Consider the following 26,434-nt stretch of genomic DNA (forward strand, 5'->3'; position numbering starts at 1 on the left):
AGAAGTGCACATGGAACACAAAATCAGAATATCCTGAGTTGGAAAGACTCCACAAAGACTGAGTCCATCCTCTGGCCCAGCCCCAAGAATCACACCATGTGCCCGAGAGCATTGTCCAAACACTTTTTGGGCTCTGTCAGGTTTGGAGCGGTGGCCACTGCCCTGGGAAGCCTGTTCCAAACATAATTTCATTCTGAGGGATGGCAATATGCCCAAAATATAAGGAGTTTAAGGAAAAGGTGTACATAGTTTTTTAAATACAGACTAAATTGTTTTTCAGACTAAACTTTTCCCCAGCCTTATTTGTGGAACCAATTAAACAGCTTGGCATAATTTTTCAAAGGATGTGGTATGAAGCAGAAACAGAAAAACTCAAATCTTACTTAGAAGATTTGCAATCTTTTAAAGGTGGAAATATTTGGATGTAGGATCTCCTTGTAGCAGGCATCAAGCACCATGAATAACGCTCTGAGCTATCAGTCCTGGTAAGTTATTTAAGCAGAACTGTGGTGTAAGTACTGATGGCTTCTGGAAGTGTATCTGTTATTAACAACACAAACAAAACCAGTCAAACTGATGATTACAGAGTTTAAATTTACACTTTTATATTACAGACAATGCATGTCTCTAGAGTGAGATTTTTAATGAGCGTTCTTTTCATTCTTCCTTTAGGAGCCAGAAAAATTGTTCCTCTTGAGGCTTCTCCTCGTGAAAGTGAACCCAAAACTCCAGACACAACAGTCCAAGACCCATCACAGCGTAAAGGATATCAAGAATATGCCATTCAACAAACTCCATATGAACAGGCAATGAAAACAAGCAGGTAGTTTTGAAGTACTTATATTTGTGTTCATGCAGAATATGAATTAAGTGCTTCCTCATCCATTTTCATGAAGCTGGGGTATTTTTCTGAGACTTTATTTAAAGGAACAGCAGAAAATTAACTATGAATAAGCTGTTTAATTTAAAATGTCTTTGGAGAATACCTTTTTTTAAAAACTAAGCATTTCTGTCCATTATGAATATCTAGGGAAATTTCAATACATTATTTTACCAAGGCTCATTACTGTAAATATAACTGCTTGTTTTTGTTTTTTTTAGGTTGGGTCCGACTCAACTGAAAATTTTTACATGTGAATACTGTAACAAGGTGTTCAAATTTAAACACTCCCTCCAAGCACATCTGAGGATTCATACGAATGAGAAACCTTACAAGTGTTCTTACTGCAGTTATGCCAGCGCCATCAAAGCCAACCTGAACGTTCACCTGCGGAAGCACACCGGGGAGAAGTTCAGCTGTGATTATTGTACCTTCACTTGCCTCAGCAAAGGCCATCTCAAAGTCCATATCGAAAGGGTTCATAAGAAGATTAAGCAGCACTGTCGTTTCTGCAAAAAGAAATACTCAGATGTTAAAAATCTGATCAAGCATATGAAGGAAACTCATGACCTTCAAGACAAAAAGGTGAAAGATGTTTTTGATGAGCTTCGCTTGATGACACGAGAGGGCAAAAGACAGCTTCTCTATGACTGCCATATTTGTGAGCGCAAATTCAAAAACGAGCTGGACCGCGACCGTCACATGCTCGTTCATGGTGACGAAAGACCCTTTGCTTGTGAGCTCTGTGGGCATGGAGCCACTAAATACCAAGCCCTTGAACTTCATGTTCGAAAGCACCCTTTTGTATACGTGTGTTCTGTGTGCCTGAAGAAGTTTGTCAGTTCTGTAAGGCTCCGTGCTCACATCAAAGATGTGCACGCAGATATGCAGGAAGATTTTGTTTTTAATAATTCTATCAACCAGAGCTTCTGCCTGCTTGAGCCAGGAGGTGACATCCAGCCAGAAGCCCTTGGTGAACAACAGACACAAATTGCAGGTGAATCGACTGTCACAAGTGCTGATGCTGTTAACACCCCACAGCCATCTGCTTCTGAAGGCCAATCAGCAGCTGCAGATGTAAACCATGATGGGCAGCATAATGGTGATACAAGAATTGATGCAGTATTTTCCTTAGAATTAGAAAATCCTCTGGTGAAGAATGTAACAGAGGCACTGTGTCAGACAACAGACATCGCAGTCCCAGACATTCAGCCCTGTGTAGCATCAGACTGCTTCCTGCTGAAAAATGGTACTGCTGGCCCTGAAGAGTTACAAGATTCTCCTCCAAATGAAGAGGAAGTTAATCAGTGCAGTTCTGTAAACAACCAGGGTGAAGAAATTCACCTTTTACTATCTGAAGACAAAAGTTTAAATGTTAGTCAGAACAACACAGTGACTGAGAACCTTCCAGTTCTTGAAGAGAGAATCCGTTCTGTTCATCCTGGTGAATCAGAAACAAGCAATCTACCCATTCAAAATTCAGCAGAACCTACTGACCCTTTGACAGCAGCAGAAGCTGGTGCAGCCACGAGCCCCCAGGCAGCCTCTTCCAACACAGCCACAGCCAGCGGGGGGAATGGATCCGTTGCCTTCATGCAGATCCTGGACAGCTTGCAGAAGAGACAAATGAACACTGAGCTGCGGGACAGGATAAGGAAAGTTTATGGAGACTTGGAATGTGAATACTGTGGTAAGGAGCAGTGTTATTATGTTTGGGGTTTTTTAAATCTTATGCAGTGAGCTATATTTTTCCTTCTCCTTTGGTTTACAGTGTTTGATATATTTATGTGTCTTTGCAGCAGCATTAATTTTGTAGTTCAGTATGGATTCTGGGATCCAGTGGGATTTATTTTTTGCTGCACAAATCATGGGAAATGAGTCAAATCTCCTCAAAAAAACCCATTATAGAATATAGCAAAGCAGTGCCTTGCAAGGCTCAATTTTCTGTTTATGTGAAATTTGGTACAATTAGATTACTTCTGTCCACATGCATCTCCCCAACTTTCACTGGGGCCAAGCACAGCAGATGTAGTCATGTGATCAACATTAGTTCAGTACATGCTTTAATGCTTGAGCTTCATTATCAGTTTAGTACAAAACCCATTTTTTTCATATAGTGCAGGAGGATGTATAGTAATATACATTCTGTAGAATAGAAACATAGATACTGGCATAATTTTGTGTCTTGTTTTGAACCAGGTTCTTTGAGATGAAAATTTTTATTACGTGGTATCAGATGAAGATTATCCTGATTGTAATCACTTGGGTTTTTTCATTTATGGAAGTGGGAATAACACACCATTCCCACTTATTTTAACTGAAAATGTTTGTGTTTTTGTAACTGGAAAGGAAACAATTCGGGATATATTTTGTAGTTTTCATTCTTGAAAAGGGAAAAGACTCGAAGTCTGAAAAAACAAGTTTTTGAAACATCATAACATTGTATATTAGATTAATTGCTCTGAACTTTTTTGGTGCCATTAAGCCAAAAAGGCTTTTAAGAAGTAGTAACATGCAAGAAAGTAACAAAAAATATTTTAGCAGTCTCTTTTAGTGTACAGTTGTATTCAGATTCTTTGCTTAAGAGAACAGATGTAAAGGACTTTTTCTTTAGGAAAACGATTATTGATATGTATTAAAGTTGCTCTTGTTAGGCCATTTCAGTATGTGTACATGATCTTTTTAGGCAAAGATGGATTTGTAAATATGTTTTCAGTAGTGAAGGGTCTGAAGACAAGTTTTCATCAAAGACAAAAGGGACAGGATTCAAACTATGTCTTGTCCTGAAAGAAAATTGGTTATATTTTTTAATTTTCACTAACAACTGTTTAGGAATTCCTTTCTTCATGTCTAATTTAATTTTCAGGCAAGCTGTTTTGGTACCAGGTGCACTATGACATGCATGTCCGTACGCACACTCGAGAACATTTGTATTACTGCTCCCAGTGCAGTTATTCTTCCATCACCAAGAACTGCCTTAAGCGTCACGTCATCCAGAAACACAGCAATATTTTGCTGAAATGTCCCACAGAACATTGTGACTACTCCACTCCAGATAAATACAAGCTCCAGGCACACCTTAAAGTTCACACAGATCTGGTGAGTAGCAAACCAAATGTGTGTTTGTCTGAATTCAGTGTCTTCTTCAGTGTTTGTAATTCTGTACTAATACCTGAAGACATAACTCAGGGTTCTAACCTGTGTGTTCTCTGCACACTTCTGGGAATACCTGACTTAGAGTAACTGGATATTTGGACCTTCTCAGAGCTGTTTCCAGGGGAGTATGTCTGTATCCATTTTCTCTCTTTGGTTTTCCCAGTATTTTCAGATCCTTTGAGCAAGTGGAATAAAGTTGGTATTATTGTTACATTGCTTCATTCTGTGAACCTGAATTTCCTTCCTTCATAAATAGATGATTTGTTCTTAATTACTACAAACAAAATATACTTGTTGTTAAAAAGGATTTTTTCCCTAGTATCTCCACCTAGTTGCAGTTGAACATCTATGATTTTCTATTGTGTTGACAAAGAGATCACATTTTAAAGGTTCCTGTCTTGTTCAGAAAGCTGTCCAGGACAGAGTGCCATGTGCTACAACCAGGTCTTGGTAGACTATTGGTCAGTATTTCCAACAGCTGGAGTTACTTTAAAGGTATTTGGAACAGAACAACACTTCACCTCCTTACTCTTCTTAAGCAGTTACTTCTCAAGAACTTTAAAACCAAACAGAAGAGGTGACACAAAAAGGAAAAATTATTGAAATTGAATCTGATTTTTTTGTGAAAGGTGCAGCAAAATCACATATTAAGACTTTCTTTTTGGATGTTTTTGAATTCATTATGTTTACAATGCCCATCTGATAGCACAAATCTGTGCAATTGATGTCTAAGAACACTTAAGAAGAAAAGAATCTACATCTAGCTTTCCTGTATCCTTCCATAAGTACCTGGTTTTCAAGTGTGATGAATGTCCAACAAGCTCCCACCAGGAAGATCATTTTCATAATTCTAAATAGAACTGAAAAAATGGATTTCATAATTAAAACAATTGTGACAGCAAGATCTTTCAGAAACATGCTTACTGATGCTTAGTGTCAAATATATTTATTTAAACGTATTGAAAAGTTAATGTATTAGATTTTGGCAATTCTCATATGGTCTTTGTGCCCATTGCTTGGTATATTTACTCCATGCATATCTCAGTGAAAAGGGCCACTTCTTCAAAAATATACCTATGCACAGTTAAATGTGGAAATCTACTTTAATTTTAATTTGAAAAATAAATTATTAATAAATATTAAAATTTAACTTCTCTGGAGACAGAAGATATCAAAATGTCAGTCCAGTTTCTTGTGTGGATGCACATCCTGCATCATCTCCTTGCTGGCTGCATTTCAGCTGGATCCCTGCATTATTTGTAGAAGATAAATGATGGGTGTTAAAAAGCCTTCATCCTTGTATATATCACTCTATAGCCAACTCACTTTAATCTCTGTGCAGCACCCAAGTCTTGCACTGAATTTGGGACTGGGTATTCCCTGGCAGATGATGATGTGGAGTGTCAATGTGCTGCCTTTTGCCTTCTCTGTTTTCTACACATTGTTGTTACAGGGAAGGTTTTTACTTTTGAAGCCTGGGAATTGAGCAGGGCTTGATTCAAAACCAAAATTTTGTATATATTATCTAATTTTCAGTACTTATCTTTCTCTCCTGGGGCTTTTATTGTAGGTTTTTGATATTTATTGGCATTCATTGAGCTCTTCCAAAGTTCAAACTGTGACATGACCAATCACTTCAGTATCAGAGGACCTAGGAAAGGGTTGGGCAGTTTCAAATTGATTTAGTACAATTTATATCATGACGGAGCTCATGATAACATTAAAGGGCAGGGTGTGGAATTGAACAATGCTGAAGTAGGTACCAGAGTTTGTTTACAACCTCAAGTGGCTTTTGCCATAGTCACTGTGCTGAGCAGATAAACATCACAAGATTTGTCTCTGAACATATTTTAAGTCTATGTATGTAATTGATACTATATTGTTAGCACCTCTATAAAACTGCATTTCAGACCCAGAACCAGCACCCATTATTGGGTGCCTATATCTGCTTTCATGCATGTTTTGGGATGTAAATTATTCTTGTACTTGGAAGGATGCTTAGAAATTCCATTATGCTGCTGACCTTCCATGTAATGGCATAGCTGTTGGTAGGATGTGAGATGCTCAAGCTCTGTTTGCTTATTTGCCCTTCCTGAGGAGAGTAAATTTTCACATGGTCACTGCTCTGGCTGTGTTACCTCTGCCTCTGGAGCAGTGCTGCTGAGCAGTCAAGAAGGCAAGGTACTGCAGAGGGAAGCAGTTAACAAAAACATCTCTGATCTAATGGTCAGGCACTCAGTTGGAAAGCAGCTTTTGCTCTTAGTGCTCACTTCCATAATGAATGTCAGCTTGGCATTTGTTTTTACTAATAGTTATTTGACAAAAATATGCTTAAGTGCTGTGTGGAGGTGCTTGTCATTTTGTGAGCTGAGTTCTGCTTGCCAGACTTCAGAAAAGTCTGTCTAAACATTTGCACGTTTTTCTGTAGCCTCCTTCACATGAGTGCACAGCTGTCTCCTAGGTACATCACATCCTTTTAGCTGAGTTGCATTTTAATAGGACATCAGTTTAATTAAGGAATCTTTGGGAAATTTTTTTACTTGAACATCATGACAACTGTGGTGAAGATTTCTGGAGGTCTTCACTCCTCAGAAGTGTAACTTGGGGGACTAACTCTGATCCTATGGGTGTTAGAAATAAAATTTCTGTTGATCTGAATAGATGTGGGAGCAGGCTTTGGCCCTCTATTCTCCTACAAAATGATGCAATCAAATATTGTGTTGAGTTGTGGGAACTTTTTCTGAAAATGTTCTGTGAGTGCCAATATTTAGTAGAGGGTTTTAATTTTTATTTTTGTGACTGTATACTTGTATACATACCCCTTGAATTATCTTGAAACACATGCCTCAGAGAAATAAAATTCACTTCAGAGCACTATAAATGGATAATGCAATGTAGCTGATGCTTTCTTAGCACAATCTTAATTTATATAAAGAGAAATGCATTGTGATTATTATTTAAGTGGCCTTATTAATAACAAAATAGTATAAACAATAAAAATTTTGATAGTATTAGACTAATTTATTTTCACTAGGTTTAAGAATACTTAATTCTAATTAAAGTACCTAATTAAATTCCTGTTTTCTGGAATGTAAACAACACTTTCAATCAAAAACCTACCTTTACTTAGGAATTATTTTAAGTTCCTTATATTTTCTCAAATTGGCTAATAGGGGTTTTGAGCAAATACCAGGCAGTGATAGCCTTTGACATTTAAACAGCTGATTGTATTTTGCAGCTGGTCTCTAACAAAGGTAGATGCAGTTCTCTATATGCTTTGCTTCTGTTTGTGTCCTTCACAAAAACCTTCAAAGTCATTTAAAAGGCAGGTATTCCAATAAGGCATAGGAAAAATAGCTTTCATTCTTACCAGAGGAAAACGTGCTTGCTGAAATGTGATTCGGGTATTACTGCAACCTCAGCCTTCAAAGGGTTTTTGTCATCACCTATGACCAGGGCACCTGAAGAGCTGGAGCTGTGGTGCAGGGGAGCTTCTCTGGGGCTTTGTGTTGTGGTCTGGGGGCTCTGAAATACTTCATTTGTGACAGAGCATTTTTAAAGGCTGTTTTGAGAGTGATGGGATTGCACTGAAGGACTCACACAAGCTCTCAGGGCAGCAATAGAAGAACACTTAAGCATTCCAAGCTGACAGCATAAGCTCCAGTACTCTGGCACTGGCCTGGATGCCCAGCAAGGAAAGGTTTGGCTTCATCTGGGCGCTCACTGGGAGAAACTGGAGCTTGACAGACACACTCTTAAGGGCCTCAGTGCTCCTAGGCATGCTCTGTTACACGACAAAAGATAAGCCTTTTGAAGATCACTTCTGCAGAACTTGATGTAGATAACTTTCTAACAGCTTGAAAAAAGCTGTTGCCATTATTTCATTATTGAAGAATTTTGTTCCCATCGTCTTGTGGAAAGATGAATTCTCAGCACCCATCCATTCATGTTCCTCTATAGCTCTTCATGCATTTACTGATTATTTTGGTTTTTCCTCTAAGTTGTAGGCTTATAGCCTTGCCTTCCTTGAGAATATTAATAGGAATGTAAAGTTGTCACAGTCAACAGCACTTCAGCTGAAGTAGTGTGTGTGTAATGGAGTGTTGAATTTTTTCATATTTAACATTTATCTTAATGTCCTGGTCACACTGAGAAATATTTCATTCAGTGAGTATTAGAGACCAGCAACACCCAACTGTTCATTAAAAGTATACTTTCCCCCCCACTCTTCATTTATTGTATATTTTGAAATCAGATATATAGCAAGTTTGAGGAACAGACTGAGATCTATCAACACATTTCAGCTCAAGAGCCCCTAAATGTTTTTTTTCTGTTTTTCTTATATGTGCCAAATTATGAATGTGATCCTGCAACTACATCTTTGAAAAGGTGCCAGCATTGCTATGTAGTTTTGTTATGATTAATCTACGAATCCTTATTGGAGTAATGTGTTCAGGTAGAAATCCAAAATCATCAGTAGCAGATTTAGGTTATATCATTTGAGAGACCCTAATTCCACAAATTAACAACTCGTGTTCAAGGTTTTGTCGGCTTTGTAAGCTCCTTGAATCTCTTCTAAAACTCAGCTAGTATTCTCTGATGTTCCTTTTTCCCCTTAAGATTCTTAGGGTTTAAGATGATGACAGCTCCAATTCCATCATAGCAAGGTACTGCCCTCAGGGTGGTAATCCTTGTGTAGCTGCCATCCCCAGTCCCTGGTGCAGGTTTTCTCACAGGAGCAAATGACTGTCAGCTCAGGCAGAATTCTCCTTGTGCCACTGCCACATTAATGGCACTGAGAGCTCTGTATTCTACAGCTGAGTGAGTGTTTATTGCTGTTTCAGCCCAACTGTTCTAGGGCTACTGCTGGTTTTAACTTGTAAGGTACTTCAACACAGGGATTTGTTTCTCAGAGGTACATGAGACTGCAAATGCTGCATCATATTCCAAAACCCCATGAAAACCCATTAATATTTGCTTTCCTTTCAAGAGAGGCATCCATTTACAACTCTACAACTGTACAGCAACATCTGGATATTCAGAGATTCTCTTTGGTCAAAGGTCAGAAATTGTTAGAGTCCAGGGTCCTTAGCCTTTTGTGAAATCCAGTTTTCTCCTTCATAACACAAGGGTGTGTCTCATTTTGATCAATAATCTTCCTTTCACACTGTTTGGGAAGTATTTCTGTCCTCCTGGAATTAGTAGTGAAGTGTCTGTTCTGTGGCTTTAGCTCACCTTTTCAGAGATCTCTGGTAGATGGGCAGCTGCACCTCTGAAACCAAGTAATGTGTTAGCTGGGCACCAGCCCAGCTGTCAGGACTAACTAGGCTCCCTCCATCTGTGGTTTTCATAATGCACTCACAAATTAATCCACTCAGTGCAGAGGTGACTATGACCCACCCATTTGATTGAGCATCCAGTGCCAGCAGGTACTTCAGGAAAGACCATTCTCTCCAATTTGTATTGTGACTGTCAAGGTTTAATTTAAAGTGTAATGGGGAAAATTCTTATATTTTTACATGGAGTTAGATGCATTTGTAAAAACATGAAAATTACAATTAAACTAAAATTGCATATAGGAAGAGATGACATCAAAACTTTCCAGTTGATGGATAATGTTAAATCTGTTATAATGTCAGTGACACTGAGAAAATCCACTGTAGTCTTTAAATCAAAATAGTAGAATAAGACTTTATCGGTAATACATAAAATGCTGAATATTTATAAAGTAGTTAGAAATTGAGACACTGAATAAATAATGGCATCTGTCATTATTAACTCTGCTGCTCAATTTCAGGCCATTTTATAAATTCACATAGTAGTGGTTATCTTCAGAAGGGCAAGATCTGATCCTTAGGTTTCAGAAGGGTGAACTTGTGAAAAAAAGAGAAGAAAACCCCCTAAATATTACTGCTTACATCAAATACATTTTCTTCTGTTACGTGACTTGATCTTTCAACTCCTGATTTTCTACAGAGTCAGTCAGAAGATAATTCTTACATTTATAGTGCATATTCTCATCTGCTGTAACTTGGAGCCCAGTATTCATGAGGATTAATGATGTGCTTAGAGTCTTTTAATATTTCTCCTTCACTTATTTCACTATAAATACATTCATTTTTTCCTTAAAAACCGAACCTTGAATTATAACTTTGTTGAGAACCATGTATTACTGAATAATGACTATAGTGATTATACCAATAGACTGAAAATGCAATCTTTCTTTCTCACTTAAGGATAAAAAGAGTTATTCCTGTCCTGTGTGTGAGAAGTCATTTTCTGAAGATCGACTTATAAAATCTCATATCAAGACAAATCACCCTGGTAAGAAAAAAATCAAGAAAGATTTCTCAGTCTATGGCAATAAATGGATAAGAGTTTAGAATGAGCAGTGTAATGTGATTATATTCCTAAGAAAGAGAAGAATCTATTTCTAATTCAACTGGTTTAGAGTAAGAATTGTGTTGGTTTTGCAGATATTACAATTCAGAGTGAAAAGTGTTACTGTTTGAGCATGGAATATGTCAGATAATTGTGCTAAGAAATCTGTCTTCATCTGGCAAAGGGTGAATTCAAATTAAGCACTGGAAGTTTGGGATCAGGCATACTGACATCCTGTAGCAACCCAGGAGATGTAAATTCCCACTGGACTTACATGAACTGACAGGAATGTGTCCAGGGGTCATGATTTGTCTGTAGGTGCCTGATGGGAACGCAGAGCTGGCCCTGTGCATACCAGGGCTAGGCTGGACCTCCAGGGCCAGCTGGAGTCTGCAGCAGGGCTCCTGCTAGAACCAGCTGGGATGTGGTGTAGCCAGTAGTAGTGGAGCTGGCAAGCCTGGCTGGATGCAGCAAACTGCTCCAAACTCTGTTTGCACATTGCATTCTGGTGCAAGTACAAAATAACATGAATGTGGTCAGTCTGTGTCCTGTGCCTGGATAAACAATTCTTTCTCAGCTCTTGGGAATTTGATGCCAGAATACCAGTGTCGGGGCTGATTTAAACCTCACTGATGTGAACTCAGCAGAGCTACACTGGTGTGTCCCCAATTTCCTGCTTCTCAGGCTCTGTGTTATGTTGGATAGAAAGTCCTGCTGCTACTTCAGAAAAGGGAGAGGTGGCATTTTCATTAATTCATCTACGGTGTTCCTTATCACCTGACATAACTGGATACAAAGAAGTCATGCTCAGACAGAGTCTAAGGGAAAACATCCAATTAAAATGATGTAACTTTCCTTGTCTTTCTTGTCAGATGTACAGCACAATAGGTAAAGCAATAGTTTATCTTCCTACTGCCACTAGATAGTGCTAGACACGTGTTTTAAACAATTTCCTTCACTTTAATTTCATCCTTAATTCCCACTTCAGCTCTTTAGTTACTAAACCTCTTTATTTGCAGACCACTCCAGAGCAGTGTGGTTGGAGGGCTTGTCGTACGTCAGAGGACATGTCTGATGCAGGAAATTGGGATGAGGAAAGGCTTCTGAACTATACTGTAGTCAGGAGGTATAACACCAGTAAGCATAGAAACTGAATCTCTAGAACTCTGCCCTTAAAGCCTTCGTGCCTCAGGCAGGGAGCATAGGAGACTTCCCTACATAAGGACCTGAGAACTGGCAGGACAGTGCCCTTACATGTTGTCATTAGCCTGTACTGTTCCACTGACTGCTGAATGATCAATGTGTGCTACGTCTGAGGTCCAGAAATACCAGTTAACTGTGGAGCCCTGAAGTACTAAACTTGTGGATTTAACTAGTCCTGAACAATCCATTTGGTATCTGAATCTCTCTAAAAAAAGTATAGTGTATTTTTTTTTATTCAAGAGGGTCTTTTAAACTCTTAAAATAGAAGTAAGGTTTAAAAAGAAAATCTGCTGTATTTTGTGTTTTCATTTTTCATTCTTTTATCAGGGCGAATAGAGCTTAAAGGCAGAATAGCAGATTTATTAGATGTGTTTTTGTGGTACTAAAGAAATACTGCATGTAAGATATGCCTATGCAGCAGTTATGCAACAACCTTATTTTCATATATGGAGGAGAATTAATGCACTAATCTTTTTTATGTCTGTTAATTTTCTCCTTGTAATCAGGAAGAAATCCTTAATTTGTACACCACACCTAATTACAAGTCATATTAATGTGAGGGGTCTGGTGGTATAAGCTATTAAATACTGCAGTGGCATGAATGCAGTTGTTTTCAAAAATATAAATTAAAATTAATGAAGATGAAATTAATTTGAACTGAAACACTTCCATATTTATCATTAAAATGTTCTAGAACTCCCCCTCTCCTTCCTTCCTTAGTATCATTCAGCATGCCCTGCTCCCTTGTCTCTTCTGTTTCATCAAGTAGAAAGTATGAAATCAAAAAGTCATCCTTCCTCTTCTGTATTTGCAGAGGAGTTGATTTTTGGTCCCATGAAGGCAATGAGAAAAAAATCTCCATAGATTTGGCAAAGCAGTATTTCAAACCAAAGAGACAAGAGAGCTTGGCTTTGTTGCCCAATGATTTTTGTACTCAGCAGTGAAGGAGGAGTCTTGGGTTCTGGTCCCAGCTCTCAGAATTATCTACCTTTCATCTACTGTCTGATTTAATATATTTCTTAATAGTTCTGAGGCATAAGAGGCATCAGCTTCCATAGCTCCCCACTGAGCAGACATCCTAGCCTGCAGTCATGAATGAAGGATCTAAGCCATGAAAGGCAGAATGAGGGTTCAGACTTATGGCTGTATTTTTCATGTTTTTGGTACCTCAGAACTTATCTCTGCTCAGTTCATGGGCTTTTATAGTTACCTTTTGAGGTTATTTTCCCTGTGCATATGAGTTCAGGCAGGATTTTTGTGATTGCATTCTGAGACCAATCATCAGGAGACAAGATGATTTTGGTAAAAATCGAAGCTTAGACGGGAACTTTGAAATTTGTAAGATTTGGGGCATAATATGTCACCAGCTTTCACGTCTTAAAGTTTAGATTGCATGAGTGTTGTACTTTCATTAAGTCAGGAGATAGCCTTTCATTCATCTGACATGCATTGAGCAATTTGATTTATTTGTAAAAGCATCTGGCAGTGTTTTCATTATATGTCCAGGCCACTTTAATTTAAACTTCATTATTTTGAACTTTTTCACTGTGACAACCAAAACATTATCTCATATGAAGGAAATACAGAGAATGGAGTGTGTCTAGCTTGAATAAGAAAAGACCAGGAGAGGAATCTTAATTGCTGTCTTCAGCAATCTAATTAAAAAGAAGACAGAGGGAGATTTTTCTTGGAGTTGTACACTGAAGGGATGTCAGTTGAAGCAAGAAGATTCTAACTCGAACTAGGAAAACAGTTTTGACTGTAAAGAAAACAGTTTTGACTGTAAACTCTGCAATGGCCCAAGAGAGGCTGGATATGGCCTTGGATATGTTCAGAACAGAACTGGATATGACCCCAAGCAACTTGATGTAACTTTGAAAATGGAACTGTAAGATTGACTCTGCTTGAGTAGGTGACCTTAGAGGTCTCTTCCATTCACATTTATTCCATGAGCCTGGTTTTCCCTTTAAAATGTCTGATTATCAGAATTCTGACCATTGTAACTGTGGCTGAAGTGAATTGTCTTCAGATCCTTGACATCTGGAAGTCAGGGGTGAAATTGTGAAGCTTTTGAAAATATTTAAGAAAAAATTGCTAATTTAGCTTATGGGGAAGGGTCACAGTAACAAAATTATCTTTTGTGCCAGTGGCCCGAGTTTTTTATATTTAAAACATTAATTTTTTTTTAAACAGGCAGTGAGGACAGTGAGTTCACAGATCAGGAGAGAAAGGACAGAGCATCCTAGAAGGCCTAAAGGAAATAAAGGTCCTTGTGCTCTTTGCTCAAGTCAGTTTTGAGTGGGAGTAGGGGAAATACAACTTCTTAAAAGTTGGACTGAATCAGGATCTAGCTCTTCAATATTACTTACAAAATAAATTCCCTCATGTCCTTCTGGTTCTTACTACCTTTTGCATTTCTCTCAGAGGTTTCAATGACTACTATTTCTGAGATTCTTGGCAGAAGAGTTCAGCTGAAAGGACTTATTGGAAAACGAGCTGTGAAATGTCCCCACTGTGATTTTTATTTTATGAAGAATGGATCAGACCTTCAACGTCATATTTGGGCTCATGAAGGTAAAACTCAGGTTTTAAGCTTTTGTGGGCATATAATGAGTCTCATATTCCCCTGAAGCTTTGCTGACATTTTAAAAAATGTATTTAAGTTTATTTCTATACTCAAGTATAAAACTTTAAACTACATTGGAGGTTAATTAGCTAGTTTAATGGATTCTGAATCTCATATGGAACTTCATAATCACAACATGAACAGACAGTTTAAATGTTTTATAAAAAATTAAAAAAATTGGAAGCAATTTTTTTTCCAAAACATATTCATAAACATCAATAAAGTATTCTATGTGAGTTAGTAGGAGTAAATTAAATATATGCTCAGTATTTTGAAACAAGTAATTTTCTGTATCTTCTTATGAGTCTCTGCTGCTGCTTTTACGTTTGTCCAAAAATCCTTGGTCTGGAAATCTGTTAGTAAACCAATTGAAATTCAGTTCCTTTGATGTATACATATAAATTCTGTGAGTATTTTAATTAAATCCTGCTGAGCATAGCAGCTAGCTGCCACAGACATAGACAGTAATCAAAATTCCCTAAGATAATGCTCATCATATTTATGACTTTTTTTAGGGAGAAATTCCAGTAATATGGCAACACAGGGGTTAAATATGCCTTGAATTGAAAATCTTTAGACAGTAAAATCTTGTGTCCATCCAGTCTGTGCATTTTTATAAAAAGTTGAAGACAGCCTACAGGCTCTTTAGTCACATTAGTAATCTATGGAACAGATTGCCTGTGATTTTAGGTGCTTTAGCCATCCCTGTGCACAAAGGGGATAATGGGATTTGGTGCTCTCAAACTGGTATCTTGTTCCCAAAGTGTTCCCATATCAGTAGTTCAGCATATTTGTTTGAATGCTCTAACTCTGAGCTTTCCTGCCTGTGTAGCAGAGCAGGGCTCCTCTCCAGTGGCCTTTCCTCCATTAAGGAGTTTAGGTAAGGCAGGATCTATGTTCGAGAAATTCCTTCTTTATTCTATAGACAAAATTCTTCTATTCTGACTGGAACTGGGAACCCATGTAACCTAATTGTCAGGAGAAAGAGGTGAATAGAAATTTCTTCCCAAAGCAAAGTGTGCAATCAAGTCTGCTTAAAGCAGATTGCAATTCTTCATGCTTGTAAATCTAATATTAAGGTCACGAGCATCAATCTAAAATATGGAGACCTCATGAAACTGTTGAACTGCTCTGCCAGTTCAGATTTATTCAGCTTTTCTCTGAAGGATTTACTTTGTTCTTACAGACCTTCTGTTAGATGACCCATTCTGTATGCTTTGGGCATATGTCCCTATATGCTTTGGACACTTTGAGGGAAGTGTTGATTGTAGTAAACAGAGAATGGGAGTTACCTGAAAACTTCTAGATGGAGACACATACACTAGCTCAGCATAAACATAGGCAGCCTGGATTTTACTTCTAAATGAAGGGTAGGCATAGCAAGGCCCAAATATCAATATTTTCCTGGGCAAACTCAGTACCTGGCTACAGTAGGGCAATATTCAATTGTGAAATAACTCCTCTTTTCTCTCAGCAAGTCATGAGCTCAGCACCATTTACACAGAAGCTGTAGATGAAATTTCATATTTGTAGAGATCCAAATTTTGAAGTGTTTCTTTGTCCATGGTGCTCACATGATCTGAAATTTCTTTCAAGCAAATGTCCAGCCTGGAAAGGCACAGCCTGGTTGTTTCATGGTATATTTTTTCACTTTTAGGTGTGAAACCCTTCAAATGTTCCCTCTGTGAGTACGCCACTCGCAGCAAGAGCAACTTGAAAGCCCATATGAATCGTCACAGCACGGAGAAAACCCACCTTTGTGACATGTGTGGGAAAAAGTTCAAATCAAAAGGCACTTTGAAGAGCCATAAACTCCTTCATACTGCTGATGGTAAGGACATTAAATCTCTTATCTATTTATTAAATATATTTTAGGACAATAAATATTGGTTGTACCACAGGCCTTATTAACAAATAAGTTGAACACTTACATATGATTTATAGACTTTGTTTATTCCCAGGAGACACCATCTGGAAAATAATTCAAAACTTTATGAAATTAATTTCTGTGAAAGACAGCTGTCTCTGAAATATTAGTTTTCTCTGAAATTCATGTTGGCTTTGTATTCCTTCCTTGTTCTTACGGAGAATCATTTTATCTGAATAGAAATTTGAAATTGCCAATAGTTTGTGTTTAAGTCTCTTACTGTTTTATTCTATGAGGATATTATTTGGGTCCTGGTGGCAAATTGTTTGGATCCAGCCAGTGGCAAACCTGGGCTCTTACTCTCTGCAGTCTCACACTCAGCACCTCATTTGCCCTGCAGTTTTATTGTTTCTGTGATGATAACTGAAAGAAGCAAGATGCACATCCAGAAAAGTACCCCATTTTATATCAAAGCTTAGAGCACAAAGGGCTTTATTATTCTGTGATTATCATACTGAAGTAAATTATTTAGCAGAATAAGTTGTACAGACCTTCATTATGACTTAGTACTGTGATCTTTGTTACTCATGCAATTATCTGAAACCTCATTCTACTTTTTATTGACCATTTCATTTACATTCTTGTTTTTTTCAAATTACATCTTCAGAGAAAGCACACAATGTTCTGTTACATTTTTAGAATATATTTGAAGTTTCTGTGTCAGAGATGTTTTTTAATGTTTATGTCTGTGTGTTCAAGTGGAAGAGACAATCCCTTTTACATCAATATGCTGCATCTTACAGGAAGATTATGGTTATTGTTATATTACCAAAGTTATTGCAGAAATTATATGTGTTGATACATCACTTGTTATTCAAAAAGTACTTTCCAGTATTTTGAACTAACTTGATCAGTAACAAGTAGGTCTGTTACACACACATCTAAGCTTCATATGTGAGAATCAAGATTTTACTTACCAGATGGAAATCTCAGCTGATTCCTTGCTAGGAGAAGGAGGCAAGTTGTATTTGAATGAAAAGAAAACTTCAAGCATCATCAGTCTATAGAGTAGATCTCTTTCTATGGCCCCATTAAAAAAAATCACTTCCTGGGATTTCATTCCAAAAACTTTCTGGTTTTCTTTCACTATCTGGCATGTTCAAATAGTGAAATTCAGTAATGAAAAGTTGAATTTGTTTTCACCTGTGTGTTACTTAGATTTCTTAGAACAAATTTATGTGTGTATGAGTCATTACTGCAATTCATCTGAGACTGCTTTGAAATTTAGTGTTGTTAAGAACAGCACTATAATTGAGCAGGATCTAGCTATGTCTGGATGGGGTTCAAAAGTGTGAAGTTAGCTTTAAACATTTAAATCCATGTGAGGAACTGTGTTCTTTTATAAGTTACTGCTAGGTCAGGCCGAAACCTTGCCTCTAGAGGCATTGTTATTACCAGGAGCCTTTTTTAGCTGCCTTCAAACTCATCATTTGGAACAACTCCAGTGACTTCTAGGAGAAGGTGTCTCAGCCCATCGCACGGGTGATGCGGGTTGGAACAAGATAACCTTTAAGGTCCCTTCCAACCCAAACCATTCCATGACTCTGTGTTCCTTTTTAGTAAACCTCCATTTTTGAGTGGTACAAATAAATCCAAGACTTAGGCTCTTTTGCCTTGCTTTTCACACTTCCAAAATTGTCCCAGGAAATTCCCAATGCCTTTGGAAGGTGAGTTTGACCATTTTCTCCAGTGGAAGCAGGATCTCACTGTCTGTGGAGTCTTAAGTAATTTTCCTGACTTAATTCACCCCAGCAAACTTTTCATGCATTTCAGACTCTTGTGGAAAAGGACATTTTTCAGCAGGAATGTGGTTTGTCAGGGGACTTTCAGCCTTCTGAGTGACAGTTTCTCTTTGCCCAGTGTCCCTTCCTGTAGTGACAGCACTGCAAAAGTTCTTAGCAGCACACATATAGTGTTCTTCAGTTATTCCACAAATAAGTGAATTTGAAAGCTGTTTCACTGTTTATGAGTCTTGTCTTCCTGACTTATGAATCCAAGCAATTTTTGTTCAAGTATCAGAGCCCTGCAAGGTCACTTAAAGTCGTGGAATATAAAGTAGTTTTGTGTCTGATTTATTCTTTTCCAGAAGACAGACTTCTCAAGAGTGACATGATAGAAAGCAGTTCCATAGTCCAGGGTCATTACTGCTTGTGGTTAGAAGTAAACCAGAAAGCCTGATTTTCATTATTTTATTTAGATACCAGAAGGTGCTTCTTAGACGTGCTTTATAATAACTTCCACATTTAGTATAAAATGCTTTCATCTTTTTCATCAGCATCTGGAATCTAAAGAAACCCCATCTCTTTGTGGTAATACAGAACATTTCTCTACTTCTGCTTTACCTTTTGATTATTTTGCTTTTGGAATAGTTTTTAGCATATCCTTATTCCACATCAGTCAAATACTATTTGTCAACTGTGCAGATTTAATTCAGGAATTAAGTCCTTCTGTATTTAATGCACTTCGTAATTTGCTTGGAGGTAGCAGGACTGATAGAATCTTAGAGGTAAAATAAGGAGAAAGAGAGTGTGAAACCCAGTGAATAAAAGGAAGGAAATTGTGTTCATTTAAATCATAAGGGGGAAAAATAGATTAGAGAGAGACTGCTTTGAGGGGAAAATGTATTTGAATTATAGCAATTCAGTGCTTGGGAGAGAAATAACTAAACCCATGTGAATGTGACCAAACATTGGTATTTTAAGGATTTCCAAGTGTGCTTTACAAACAGCAATGTAGTTGTGCCTGCAGTTGTAAGTAATGGATTTCCTTCTTCTATTTAGGGTGCACTATAACAATTCTTTTTCTTTCCCAAGTAACTATCCCAGGAGAATCCAGAGCATTTAATGCTTATAATTTAAAGATTGCACTCGAGCCTTTTTTCCTACCTTATTCTGCTCTTAGCTCTATTTAACCAAAATGCTGCAGAGCAAGTGCCAGATTTCTCTTACTGTTCATTCTTAGCATTTTGGAATTTATCTTTATAAGGAAATAGAATTAGTAGTTTTCTGAACTTAAATAGAAAAATTATTCCATTTCTTATTCCCATTACAGGAAAGCAGTTTAAATGCACAGTATGTGACTATACAGCTGCCCAGAAACCACAGCTCCTACGTCATATGGAACAGCATGTCTCTTTCAAGGTAAGAAAACATATAAATCATGCTTAAAGTTATTAGGAAGTACACAGAACTTTAGATAACATTATTAAAACTGACACATTTTCTTGTTTGATGACAATTAACAGTATATAAACATTTTAGTATTTTGGAAATTTTGACTTTATATTCAGACTTTTGAGATAGGGTTATTTTGTTCATGACCAATTTGTAATTAATACTTGACAAAAATACCTGTATGTTGCAATATGAAACAAATTTATTTATCAAAATTTGATTGTCAGTCCTTGAGTAAGTGAATCTAATATGTACCTTAAAATGGCCTAGGAAAGTATGAAAGCAAATCCACTATATCACTGTTCATTGCCCACCTTAATTTTCTCTGAAATTTGCAGTCTCTTATAATACAGATGAGTTAATATACTTGAAGAAAATTGAAGAGAGTTAATTTTAAAACACTTACCTTAAAACATTTATCTGAAACGTGCATTGGAAAGAGTTTTGAAAAGTGTTAATGTTTCTATGAAGTATTTAGATTAGAGATACAGTTTATTTTAATAAATGGTAGTATGTTTTTATTTCTAAATTTCACACTGGTTCTCAGTGTGATAGGTCCTAATGTAATGTATTGTGAAATGTTATATTCAGTAAATAGGAATTATACTGGTTCCTTTTCCAGAAAAGACAGTATATTTTACTTACAAAAATGTTCATTTTAATGTGAAGCTTTATCATAACAGTGAACATATTTCTTATTGAAAACATCATACTATTTTCACATGTAACATCTTTCATTATCTGACAGATCATTTTACTTCTATAAAGAGTACACTGCAGGCATTCTTAACAAGTACCATAAAGCAGCAAGGCAAGCAGTCTTTTCAATGATGGTTTAAGTTTTGGAAGACAAAACAAGTAATCTAAAGAGATTATACATTTTCAACAAATAATTTTTCTGTCCTAAGTATGTGATTTTGCTCCAGACTTATATTTTTTTGAATATTTTTTTTAATGAAGAAACATAATTTCCTTTTTTTGATGGCTAACGTGATGAATGCACTCACAGTGCAGTTCTTGATATGCAGCTGGTTCTGACCTTGGGATCTGCCTACACATAAGTGTGGCAATTCAGGACATTGTCAAGAGAACTGAATACTGGATTAGATCAATCAGGAATATTTGTTTAAAGGAGTTCAAAAAATGTTTGCCTCATTCTAGGACAGTTGTTTACATGCTTATCAGGCTCAGAGAAATGTCACTACTTTTGTGACCTAATGATCCTTTAATCCATCGTATTTCCCAGCTCCATGAATTTGCAGTCCTGCTATCTAATAGCAGGCAATGCATGGCTTGCACAAGTGAGTGCTACAAGAGCACAGCAGTCTGGATTATTTTCTATAAAAAAATGACAGTTTCAGCAACAGAAAGAGAGTACCAATCTCTGAAATATTGAGTAGCTGAATGTTACAGTACCCTTTGAAGCATAAGGTTAAGGGAGTCTGAACATCACTTTTCTTCCTTATTTTTGCTGTTTGGAGCCTGAAGGAAGATCACGAGCAATGAGCTTAGGAGAGTGTTCTAATCAATGTACCCTGACTGCAGACATTTCCCTGCTTTAAATTCAGCTCCTGGATGAACATTTCTGTACCAACCATTTTCTGCTGAGGAGTTTTAGGTGGGACTGCTCTGCATGAAACATTTTCCATCCTGTTCTGAGGTACTTGACTTTTCCCTGAGGACTTCAGTCAACATCTGCATGCTTTTACAGGACGTAATGGTTGTGTCAGGCTTCCTGTAACTGTGATATATCTCAGTCAGAAAGTTATTATCAAAGGTTAACTTTAGGCTCAAATGTTTACTCTCCAATTTTTTTCTTTCTTTAGGAATTTTTCTCTCTGACAATTGAAAAGAGATGTGTTGTTAAAAATTAATTAATTTAGTTGCCAAAATCAGCTCACCAAATGGTCAGAGAAATGCAAATGCCAGGGAGAGGTGAAAGGAAAGGAAAAAAAGAAAGGAAAGACAAAAAGGAAAATTAGATTGGCTGTACAATCATATTGTACTTTTAGTTATTTTAGTTGTCTTGCTGCCCTTTGTCAAACCAAAGCTCACAGCAGCTGAGTCATTTCATAGTAGAGTCTCCCACATTGTCAGACCTGTTATCATCAATTATGAAGACACACAATTTACTGAATTACAAAAACTGGGTAATAATCTTATAGTAGTGAGAATATTTGTTGTCTTGCACATAATAAAAACTAACATATTTAGGTAATGTTTAGTTACAACTTCAATTTATTTTGAATTTTCGAGGCTTTCCTTTAAAGGTGCCCAAGCCAGAAATAATAATGATTTCTTGGGATCAAAACCTTGCAGCTTAGACCAGTAGCCTGAAGAGGTGAGGAAATACAGTCCAACATTTTCCTTTTTGCTCCCAGCCCTTCCGCTGTGCACATTGCCACTATTCCTGCAATATATCTGGTTCCCTGAAGAGGCATTACAACAGGAAGCATCCCAATGAAGAGTATGTCAATGCAGGATCTGGGGAGCCTGCAGCTGAAGCTCTTATCCAACAAGGTACAGCTCCACTAAATAAGATTTTTTGGTTTGGTTTTTATTGCTGAAGCAAAGTTGGTGTGAAGGTAAACTTTTGTGCAGTATGTGTTCTTCAGTTTATTGGGTGTTATATGATAAATCATTATTCCTTTTTAGTATTTCTGAAATGGCCACCTTTTACCCTTCATTCAGTGTCCTTTGTTCTTGGTTGTTAAGGGTGTGGGAACCAAGTTTTGTTTGACCTTGACTATGCTATTTGTTGTTGCATACATTTATCATTTACACTTGTTTGTCTCCGTTTGTAAGTCAAGTGTTACTGCATGTTGAAATGAATGATAAATTTCTACCATTCTGCTGATAAATTTCTGTGACAATTCTGCAAGGTTGAACTTGAGGTAAGGTTCAGTAAACATAAGGAAAGAGACTGAAAAGTAGATGTCAGCAAATTATTCTCCCACTAGAAAAATCCGGGGAGAAAAGAGAGTACAGGTAAAACAGGTTAGGAGTTGTTATGCATGGAATATTGTTTATGGGCAAAGGAAGCACACCTTGTCTGTGTAAGTAAACCAAGAATTTTTTAGTAGTATATCAGAAATCTTAACAGTCTAATTTAGAATTAGTCTGACTACTGTAAGTAGTTTTGCTGTTTCACACCAGGTAGATGAACCAAGGCAAGCAACTGATTGTACAGTCAGGTTCATTTATGGGTGTAAAGCTCCTTCAGTTCTAGTGCTTGGTGTGAGGAATACTGAGCAAGAAAAGGAGAAAGCCAGATTAAATGTTAAATTGTGTGGAAAATATTTTAATTTTTGGTAAAATTAAGTTTCTCTCTTTGTTATACATAATTTTAGCGTTTTCCCTGTTTTTAAATAGAAACTACCAACAGTTTCATCTTTGGGAATCTTCAGTTTCTGATTTTGTTGAAGAGGAATGGAGACCAAAATAATGCTGTTGTTGTATTAGCTAATGAATTAAATGTCATTCTTGTAAGGTTACATTATTTCTAAATGCTATTTCCAGAGAATTAACACATAAGATTTATCTATTGAAGGCATTAATCCATGTTAAAATACTGAAATCACGATACGGAGAAAGATAACTCAGTCATAGACTCTCCCTTTAAACGTGCTCTATAAGGGGAAAATGCATAAATACAGTAAGTAATCTGAGTCTGTGTTGGTTTTATGTAACATTTCTTTATTTCCTATTATCAAAAGAAAACCAACCCAACCAAATAATTTTGAAAGTAAATATATGTAACAGAGTAGGTATATATAGTATAGTTTTATTCTTATTTTCACGAGCAGTACGAGTCCATGGGGAGCCTGCAGTTGTTTTAACAAAGTAATATTTGCTTGGTCAGTACTCAGAGCCTCTATTTTGTAGTCACCCAGATGAAGGAAAAACTCTTCAAGGGGAGCTTGGTTTAACTTCCCAAATATCTGAGCACTGCAAGGAATTATTTGTCTGTAGTTTCTTTTAGGAATAGTTATAAGATAATGAATTATTTCAGTATAAATTAGGGATCATACTTGCAATGTCTGGAACAAAGAAATTAATCTTATACTGATTAGGCTTTCCTTCCTCATTGGGAGCCAGATAAATGCTTTTCTGAAGGTAATTCTTTTCCACAGAAACAAAAGAACTGTAAAGTTGTTGAGATATAAGAGTAGTCTTAACATGGAGATGGAGTGAGATGAGAGAGAAGAGTCTTTAACGTTTTCCTGTGGCAGATATCCTTTTCCCAGCACACTGGAACATTGGGCAGGATGAAATTTAACAAGGTCAAATGTCAGCTTCTGCCCCCAGGGTGGAGCAATGCCTGGGATCTGGTTGGCAGCAGCTCTCCAGGAGCCAGCAGTGAGCCCTGGCAGCCCAGAGGGCAAATCCCATCCTGGGGTGCATGAAACACAGCATGGGCACCAGGGAAAAGAGAGGATTGTCAAATCCCATCCTGGGGTGAATGAAACACAGCATGGGCACCAGGGAAAAGAGAGGATTGTCAAATCCCATCCTGGGGTGAATGAAACACAGAATGGGCACCAGGGAAAAGAGAGGATTGTCCTCCTGTGCTCAGTGTGGGAACCCCGAGTGCAGGGCTGGGACCCACCAGGTGAGGATGTGAAGGTTCCTGACTGTGTCCAGAGGGTAACAAAGATGGTGATGGGGCAGGAAGCTGTGTCCTGTAAGGAGCACCTGGGGGCTCTGGGCTTGTCTGGTTTGGAGGAGGTTGAGGGGCAACCACATCACTCTCTGACAGCTTCCTGAGGGGGAAAGGGGAGAGGGAGGTGCTGAGCTCTTCTCCTTGGGATCCAGTGCTGGAACACATTGGAATGGTTCAAAACTGTGCCTGGGAAGCTTAGACTGGACATTAGGAAGCAATTCTTTACTGAGAGGTTGGTGAAACTGGAAGAGGCTTCTCAAAGAGGTGATCAATGCCTGAAGGCTCTCAGTGTTTAAGGGGTATTTGGGCAATGCCCTTAACAACAGCTTTAACTTTTGGTCATCCCTGAATTGGTCAGGCAGCTGGGCTTGGATGGTCCTTGTAGGTCCCCTCCTACAAAGGGACAGACACAACAGAAACAATCTTTCCTGTTCTTTCCATCTCTGGCTTTGCATCCTTCTTTCTCTTCCTCTCCTTACACAGCATTTATATTTCCTGTGCTGACAGTAGTGCTGTGCCTGCTTTCCACATTCACCTGTGGAAAAGTCAGGCATTTTAGAGTAGTAATGAGGCATCAAATCCATGTAGGAGCTATGAAGTCAGTGTCTCTTCTCAGGGCTCTGTAATGAAGCCCTGAGCTGTATTAATAGCTGTGATTTTCCCACATGCAGCTTCCTTTGCCAACTCAATTTCCTGTTCTGTGATGCATCAGATGTATCTTGCACCTGGGCTCCAAATAAGACCAGAGATTCCTTATCATGCTATAGAAACATCAATTTTTCTCAGTGTATTGTTATCTCAGTGGGGGAAGAATTGTTCCTGGTGGGAGACATTTGCATTTGGAAGTGATAACCATGAATCCTATTGAAGTTAATAAAAGTTTTCCTGATTTGGAAATCAGAATGTCTTCTGTATTTGGTTCACACAGCACAGAGAGATTACTGTGGACACATTATGCAGTATGACAAGTAAATCATATTTGTCATATATGACACCTGGTTGTCGTATGAGGTAATAGATGTTAGGAAGAAATTCTTTACTGTGAGGTACTGGAACAAATTACACAGATAAATTGTGGATGCTCCATGCCTAGAAATGTTCAAGGCCAGGTTGGATGGAGCCCTGAGCAACCTGGTGTAGTGGGAGGTGTCCCTGCCAATTGGCAGGGGTGTCGGAACAAGGGGATCTTTAAGGTCCTTTCCTTTGGATGTTTCTAAGCTGCTTGGGCCAGACATTGCACCTTGATATCTGACAAACTGCTATTTAGTTTCAATTACTGTATTTATAGATCTGAAAAGCAATTTTGGAAAATTATTCATGTATTCATATAAAGGAAGACCTTTCAAGCCTGATATTAAACAAATCCTTTGAAATTAAGAGACTGTAGATGAAAAGGAAAAGGAGAGAGTACCCGCAAGCAAAAAGGCTTGAAAATAAATTGAGAGGGGAAAGTAACAAAGATTAATATCTAATAAAAGCTGTCTATATCTATTTATATTGTATTCTGCTTGTTCTAAGTTACCTACTGAGCCCAGAGTGAATTGCCTCACACTCTGTCATCTCCTCTACTCTCAGTTGGTTTTTGACTGCACTGCAGGCACTGCAAAAAAACTTAATTGGAAATATTTATATGAATGTAGACTGCTGGACTGTACTCAAGATTCCTAGAATGAGCTTATAAATAAATGAATGATTCATAGAAGAGGGATTGTGTTCATTGGAGCAACTGCACTGCCAAAGATAGACAGCAGTATATAATTTCTGGGCTTGTGGTTAGAAATTGGAATCACCCAGGATCAGACAGATGTATGGCATTTTGCAGGGTATGTGTGTTTAAGGAGAAGTCTATGATCTGACATTTATTTTAGTATTATAAAGTAATAAAGGAAAAAATAGCATAGGAATTTTATATATTCTGCAAAGGGGGCAAGAATATTATGCATTACCCATTAGTTTTTCTACAAGGCCCTATCTATGTGCTCATTTGATGGCTTATTTTTTAGTTTCATTTGCTTTATGCTGGGCAAATCCCATACAATTTTTCTAGATTTGTTTCTTTTCTCTTCAATGATACTCCTTGCCATTCAGAAAATTTTTTTAATGTGTCTGAGAGACAAATTTGTGTTGCAGCTGCTTGTACAGGCCATAGGTGAGGATCCACTTGTGGCCTCAGTGTTCTGTTTTACAGCTGTCATGTGCTTTACTTATACAAAAATGAGAATTTTCTTGTGGAGATTTTAGGCCAGTAAATAAAAAAGAGCACAATGGAAGAAAGTTGTGGAGCTATATAAGATCTGCCTGCAGTATTTTGTTACAAACATAATTTTTGTTATTGAAGGTAGTAAAGGTGTGTAATTCATTGATTTTCTCTGTATGTTACCCATTATTCTAATTATTTAATTAATTTCTCTGAGCTACCATTTCA

The 26,434-nt window shown here is 37.5% G+C and overlaps 1 protein-coding gene across 1 annotated transcript in view; it reads left to right on the forward strand.

The window, feature by feature from the left end:
- The window catches only part of ZFAT (zinc finger and AT-hook domain containing), a 74,467-nt gene that overhangs the window by 31,391 nt on the left and 16,642 nt on the right, over nt 1-26,434 (forward strand). Inside the window, exons 5-12 of the mRNA XM_021542388.2 lie at nt 673-823; nt 1,102-2,570; nt 3,747-3,979; nt 10,273-10,360; nt 14,045-14,194; nt 15,904-16,077; nt 19,225-19,313; nt 21,728-21,866. Coding sequence (XP_021398063.2) covers nt 673-823; nt 1,102-2,570; nt 3,747-3,979; nt 10,273-10,360; nt 14,045-14,194; nt 15,904-16,077; nt 19,225-19,313; nt 21,728-21,866 — 2,493 coding nt within the window. The remainder of the gene's footprint in view (nt 1-672; nt 824-1,101; nt 2,571-3,746; nt 3,980-10,272; nt 10,361-14,044; nt 14,195-15,903; nt 16,078-19,224; nt 19,314-21,727; nt 21,867-26,434) is intronic.

This window comes from Lonchura striata, chromosome 1 (genome assembly GCF_046129695.1).
Source record: "Lonchura striata isolate bLonStr1 chromosome 1, bLonStr1.mat, whole genome shotgun sequence".
In the NCBI taxonomy this organism is placed as follows: domain Eukaryota; kingdom Metazoa; phylum Chordata; class Aves; order Passeriformes; family Estrildidae; genus Lonchura; species Lonchura striata.